General features: G+C 38.6%; 1 protein-coding gene across 1 annotated transcript; it reads right to left on the bottom strand.

Annotated features, from left to right (window-relative positions):
• Positions 1-2,359: 2,359 nt before the first annotated feature.
• LOC116407691 (ubiquitin carboxyl-terminal hydrolase 26-like) lies at positions 2,360-6,335 on the bottom strand. Its single transcript, XM_031893534.1, has 6 exons — positions 6,076-6,335; positions 5,320-5,392; positions 4,455-4,512; positions 3,991-4,129; positions 3,491-3,595; positions 2,360-2,912 (listed from the first exon to the last, which is right to left on the bottom strand). The coding sequence occupies exons 1-5, from the start codon at positions 6,327-6,329 to the stop codon at positions 3,574-3,576; spliced, it is 546 nt and encodes a 181-aa protein (XP_031749394.1). The 5' UTR covers positions 6,330-6,335; the 3' UTR covers positions 2,360-2,912; positions 3,491-3,573.
• Positions 6,336-6,730: the final 395 nt, after the last annotated feature.

The following is a 6,730-nucleotide window of genomic DNA, read 5'->3' as shown; positions in this document are numbered from 1 at the left end:
TCCCCCTAGTCCAAGTTACCCTGTGCCCCCACCCCAGGCTGCAGGGTTTGCTGTATGGTAGTTACGTGTAATATGTGCAAGCACTTTACTGAATATGACTGGTGCCTATGTCTGCACCTATAATGGCTGTATTGCTTTTAAAAATAATAACAAGACTGCAGGGTGCTAGACTTAATGCTAGAGAACTGGTACCTAGAATGGGTTTGGTCACTAAAAACTGTACTGTAAATATTAGCTGTCACATTCACTTATTTCCATGTAGTAATACTGAAAAGGCAAACAACAGGAGAGTAAGGACCGAATCTAACAAATGTCATCTAGTGCCATCTTGTGGCATTCTTGCATACATGTGGCACAGAGCTAGGTTTTCCAGCATTTCTTGGATGATAGCTACTAATAATGGGTATCTAAAGCCAGTCATATACGCACAGATAATATCATACGGAACCTCATTTCGTGCAATATTCGGTGCGTGTATGGCTGCTCAAAGAGGCGACCGATATCGCAAAAGGCTGTGGATATTGGCCTACCAGGCAGGTTAAAAGGTTTTGATCGGGCGCCATTGAATGCTCCCGAGCAAAATCTATGTTTAGGGGTGAATTGGCAGGTGGAGGTAGAAATTCTATTGTTTCTACCTCCATATCTGATGATTAATCCCTGAACGTCAGTGGAGGGTGGGAATGATCTTATCGAAATTGCTACGTGTATGGCCACCTTAAGGCTGCTGATTAGATTCATTGGACTAATCTATTGTGTTGGACTCAACCAAGTCCTAAGGGGTTTTGATGAAACTTTACCCTTTTGTTCATCCATAGACCCAAAAGTAAATAATAACAGTCACCACTAGCAACTTGCTACCTGGCTCCAGGTGCACATGCCCCAGATCTACAACATGAGGAGTATAGTATACTTCTTAGGGAAAAAATAGTACTAGGCTGGCACTAAAAACTACACATTCACTAACAATGAAACTATCTATATTGTATCTCTGGTCTTAAAATACTCTCCTTCATTCAGCTTACATTCTGCATATGACTAGGCCCAGACCAGGATTCACAATTGCTACTGTTGCTAGTGATGAGTGAATCTGTCCTGGAAAACTTGCCAAAAAGCAAAAATTAATGAAAGCATTAAAGTCAATGGGTGTTTTCTGTGCCCTTATAAGATAAAGAAAGTATATATGTTAGGTACCAACCAGTGATTACAAGCATACAAAAGAGGGGGTGGGGGTTAAGCATTGCACATTCCTCTGTCCCCCTGTTTTATTAGTAATTTGGTATCAGTGTAAGCGCATATATTTTCACAAACAAAGGTTTATAGTTCAGGTTTATGATAATACCCCAGTGATTACAATCGCTAGCCTTAAACCAAGTCCAGTGCACCACTGTGTATCGCGCTAGCCCAGGGTATATTTTTTTGCCAGTACCATGTCACCATGTTCTGAAGGGCCCTAGCAGTCTATGCGCAATACAGTAAAAGCTACGAATTTTACTACAGGGCACATGCCACATGGGACCAGGAACCTTTCAGAAAATACACCTGGGCTGGTGCAATAGTTAGTGAAGAATAGCAGTGGCCCTGGGTTTAAAGGAGAAGAAAAGGCTCAATCGATGGGGAGAGGAGTGCCAACTGTTTTGCACCCCCTAGTGATTGTAATCAGTTATATACCTCAGGACGGTGCTCCTTTTGGCAGAAAACTGCACCAGCCTGGGGTACTTGCAAGGAGCTCTATTCTTCCTGCTTTTATGTCTTTGCGCGGGTCCGCATGAGTAGTAGAGTGAAAAGCTGACCTTTAACAAAAAAGCTGGCTTTTTCACTCTACTGGACATGTGTTGGCCTGGGATTTTGAAGAAAGAGGGAGGATTGCTGGCTCGCAAGTACCCTGGGCCAGTGCAGCTTTCTGCTAAGAGAAGCACCGGCCTGGGGTATCAGGTAAGTGATTACAATCACTAAGAGGTGCCTAGCATTTGGCACCCCCCAGTGATTGAAAATTTCGTTCTTTTTTAAGGTTAGAGAATTGTATCCACTGGGGGTGCCATATTGGCATCAAAGGGCTGCATCTAACCCATCGCAACCAGGCAGTGGTTTGAATGAGAGACTGTGACACCAATAGGACAGAGTGTGAAAAGAAAATTAGTCATAAAAAGCAACAATAGCAATAATAAAAATATTTTTTGGGGATCAGTGACCAGAATTTGATATTTGAAAAGGGTCCAAAGGAAAAGGAGTGTTTGGCTGCAGTGATCTTGTATGTGTTAAATCTTGGCCTGGGTTGATGACCTTGGTTTTATCAGCATTATATAAAGCAGTGACATACACTTTGGAAAAGGACAAAAGGAAGTGAAAGAAACAAAATAAATTAGATTCTAAGAAGTCTTTATTTGTCATCACGGAATAAAAAATATCTGTAGACAAATAAAATAAAGCTAGTGACCAAGCAATGTTGTTAATACTATTGCCATGAAGGGCTGTCTATTTATTAACAACTGTTGCTTGGCTGTAAAATAGTTTAAAAATTCCCATACAAGGGACATATTTCCACCTGAGACAACAAAGCCTGATCATCCTTTGGATGCTCTAAACCCACCTCCACCCCCCAGGGGCAAATTGTTCTCGCTTCCAACTTTAAAGTACAGTATATAACTTTTCCTGCGGGCAGTAATAGTCCGCCCTTGCAGGAGTGCTACCTAAGGCAAAGTTTTCACTTTGCCTCATGGCAGAATAGCCCCTGGGTCTAGAGCTTTAGATGTTTTCAGGACTCAATTAATCTGCTATGGTGCCTGTGGTTTTCTTTTACTGAAGACTGTAGCGTGGTAGAGCAGGAAATCTTCAATTCTACAGACAGGCTAGAATGTTGATATAGCCCACTTAAACGTATTCAGAAGACGTCTCACTGTTTCTTAAACAGGCCCCTGACAAAATAAAGATTTGACAAGTCAACAATAGTAATGATAAAATACAAGAATGGATATTTTAATGTGTTTAATTTGTATAGATTGCATGTTCAGTAAGGTCAGCACTAAAGGACAGGCCAATGGTACAGGAAGCATCAGAAGCAATTCTAGCAACCTCAGTGTATTTCATTAGCTTTAATGGTAATCTAAGGGGGCCTATTTATTCAAATCTGTACTGTGTTTTTTCCATGATTTGAGAAAATTACGTCTCAGCGACATTCAATCTAATTTAACAGGTTACTTTCTTTCTTATTTGCCCTGGGTGTAGAAATCATCTTATTGTGGCAGTGGGACAAACAATATCACAGTTGTTTTACAAATTGCATGTTCATATGTTTCAGTTATTAATTTGAAGCAAAATGCTCACTTCTGGATGTAAAAATATATTTTGTAGCTTCCTTTTGAGTTCTAACACCATGGTCTGAGCCCTCTTGCCTAAGTAAAAGGCTAGAAATATTAGTCATTTATAAAACCATGTATGTACTATTCGCCTTGCTATAGCTCAAAAAATATCCAGGTCAGGGTGCAAATCTTACCTTAACTGGTCTTCAGACTGGGCTTCCAATAATATCCTGATCAGGAAATGTGCATTCTTCCCAATATATACTATAAATCCTTTTCACTTCACATTCAGAAATGATCTAAGGAAACCACAAAAGTTTACATTATTACCAAGAGGATTATTTTTAAAGGCAACATTGCCTGAAACCTTAAAGACATTGGCAGAGCATGTACCTCACACAAGCCATGTCTTATGTCCCACAAAAGGCTTCCTCAACTATCCCTTGAATTTATAATGGCTCTAAAAACCCCAAAGCACTTTGGCGGGGGCAAGGTAAACCAGCAATATACTTTTGGTGTGCTGGTGATTATTTTTTCGAACAATGTAGGCTAGTATAGGTAGGTCAGTTATATTTTGTTGGTTGGAGGCACCAAGAGTATAGGTATTTCACCTTGTCAACCCATTCTGGATATAAAGAAACCTTGTCTGATATCATGTTAAATAAATGAAACTATACTGAGAAATATTACTTACTTGTGGATGTAAAAATAAAGGTAGCCAGTATAGGCTCTTGTAGCCAGCATAGCTTCCGGGTCCATTTCATTTACATCAGAATCATCATATGTCAGCCAAGTTTTTGTTTTGTCATCATATACATCAGAGACATAATGACCTGAAAAATATAAGGTAATACATGAATAGAAATCTATGAATATAATCCATAAAAAAAATCCATAAATATAAGATAAAATAGTAGACATTAGATGCAGCTGTCTGTGGTTCTATAGTGCTTTGCAGTGGCAACCAGTGAGTTGTTAGCTAGTGAGGCAGATATCATAAGCTGCCTGATTCTAGCAGGGTACCTTATATAAGAACCTGCTGTTATCACTATGTATTTGTAAAAGTGGCATTTGCAAATGTTACATTTCCCTAATCCAACCTCTGCCTCAGCTGTGAATGAAAGCATAGACAGCGCAAATGAACACCCATTAACTTACCATCTTCTGCACCATCACCAATGTGATTAACTATGCTCACAAGATTGTAGGACTGGAACTGCAAGGTAAAAAGAAATGATTAGCTCTTTGTAGCTCGCTTATTAGGAAATTTATTTTAAAACCCATAGCAGTTTACAAAAGGGCTTTTAATTCCTAGTACCATAAGAGACAAAAAATACAAGGATTAAGCAATTTCTATTTGCATCTTTCCTCTCTGGTTTGCTAATTATTATTATTATTATTAATATCCTTAATTTATAAAGCAGTGCTTTGTGTAGATTATATCTCTTTCACATCAGTACCTGCACCAGTGGAGCTTACTTATCTAAGTACCTATCAGATTAACACATACACACTGTAGAGAAACCAGAGGACATACAAACATGGGGAGGACATACAGTAAAAACATTTTAGATTTAGCCATGGCCCAGAATTGAATTTAAAACTCCAGTCTTGGCATAGCCTGTCCTAGTCCAGTACTTCAGTACACAATTAACCCCCATAGAATTGTCCAATAAATCTACTTTTCTGTGAAGTTTTCCTATTCCCATTCTACCACTCAATGCAATGAATGAGTGTATTTATTCTGTACTGCACAGCCAATACAACTCTATTCCAGCCTTGTTGTACTGACTCCCTAAATATGCAGAACACCACAACCCCTATTTTACATTACACAGCTGATCAGCACCGGATTTCTAATCCGGGCGCCCCTAGGCCAGCCCAATTCATCCCCCCACCCCCGTCACCCATGTGCAAACACCCCCCCCGCGCACGCACGAAAGTTTAAGATCGCATTCGGAGCAGTGGGGAGAGGTCCCCATTGCTCCGTATGGGAGAAAAATGTCAACACAAAAAACCTCACCTTGTCCTCTTTTGTAGACTTTTTCATTGCTTTCCTTGATATCTTGGTTTTTTTCTCTTTGACATTACTATCCCTGTCAATCAAATCAGAGCACAAATATATTGAACAATAGCATGGACAAAAACATAGAAGCAAATTACACACTGTCCTATTTCACTATAAAGTACTATTTTAATCTCTTAGCTAGCAAATAAGACATGATAATTGCACAATTTGTTCTAACGAATTCCAACAGGTCCTGTATTTAAAGAGCATACATCTACTATTAACTGGTAACAATTTTTTAATTGCAGTATATACATTTCCAATTTTAAGAGGAAAATGTACACAAATATTCTGAAATCTATGTCTTAGTATACACTTGCAGTTGTAAACCATCTCACTGCAATATAAACTAAATATAGAATAGAAGATGCCGCGGCACGTCTTTTTGCAAAAGTAAGAAAGTAATTTTTATTTAGGTCAGAGACCAGGCAATGTTTCGGGCCTTTTCTTGCCCATTCTCAAGCCTGTCTGGTAATCACACACAGAAAAATATTTTAACCTTCAATACCAGAACCCACCCCCAAAGCACAACACCCATAGAAGTTACAATACATTTAGTGAAGACCAATATATGCAAAACATCGTACTGTGATATTGGTGCATGTATGGCCCCCTTTACAACATTTCTATTTGAAAAACCACAAGGGCTCTATAAGTGGATTTCAATAAACTGAAGCATGAATTTGAGTATTTTGTTATCAGGAGACTTACATTTCTGGCCTTGGCAGTGGAAGACTTGTCCTTTCTGTGCAGTAAGGTGACACAGTAAGAGACAAAGAAACCTCCACTTCTTCATACAATTTCTCAGTTTCTAGTGTTTCATAGTCGAACCAGAATCGTTTTAGTTGCACAATAAGGATCCTAGTTAAAAGTACAGGAAAATTAAAACATTTAGTGCATACACTGGCTGCGGCACCAAACCAAAATACAGCATTGGGTAAATTTGGAGCAAAATTCCAGGGCATAATTAATTAGGAATATTTAAGGCTAGCCAGTCCAGACATGTTAGAATAAGTCTAACCTCTGTCTTGGAAGGTACAGCAAAATTATTATAAAATTGTAATATTATATTTTATTATTTATTGTTTGGGGTTGAAAGATCAAACACTTGCCTTGGTAAACTTCTGAATGTTTTCTTGAGGGTTGAATTATTTCCTCCACATTTCTCACAAGACAATTCTACAGTTTCCTCCTGTAGATTAAAAAAATATATATGTTTATTTAAATAGGTAAAGGTAAGAATATCTTATAACTGACCATACTGAGAGTGACAAGAAAGTACTCCAGGTTATATTGTAGAGGGATGGAAATATAACATGTGTATATCTGGAAATCCACTGGGCACTTTTTTAAATTAATGTTTGTG

The sequence above is a fragment of the Xenopus tropicalis genome, chromosome 9 (assembly GCF_000004195.4).
Source record: "Xenopus tropicalis strain Nigerian chromosome 9, UCB_Xtro_10.0, whole genome shotgun sequence".
In the NCBI taxonomy this organism is placed as follows: domain Eukaryota; kingdom Metazoa; phylum Chordata; class Amphibia; order Anura; family Pipidae; genus Xenopus; species Xenopus tropicalis.
Note: the sequence above shows the minus strand (reverse complement) of the source record. Positions and strands in the feature narration are given on the sequence as shown.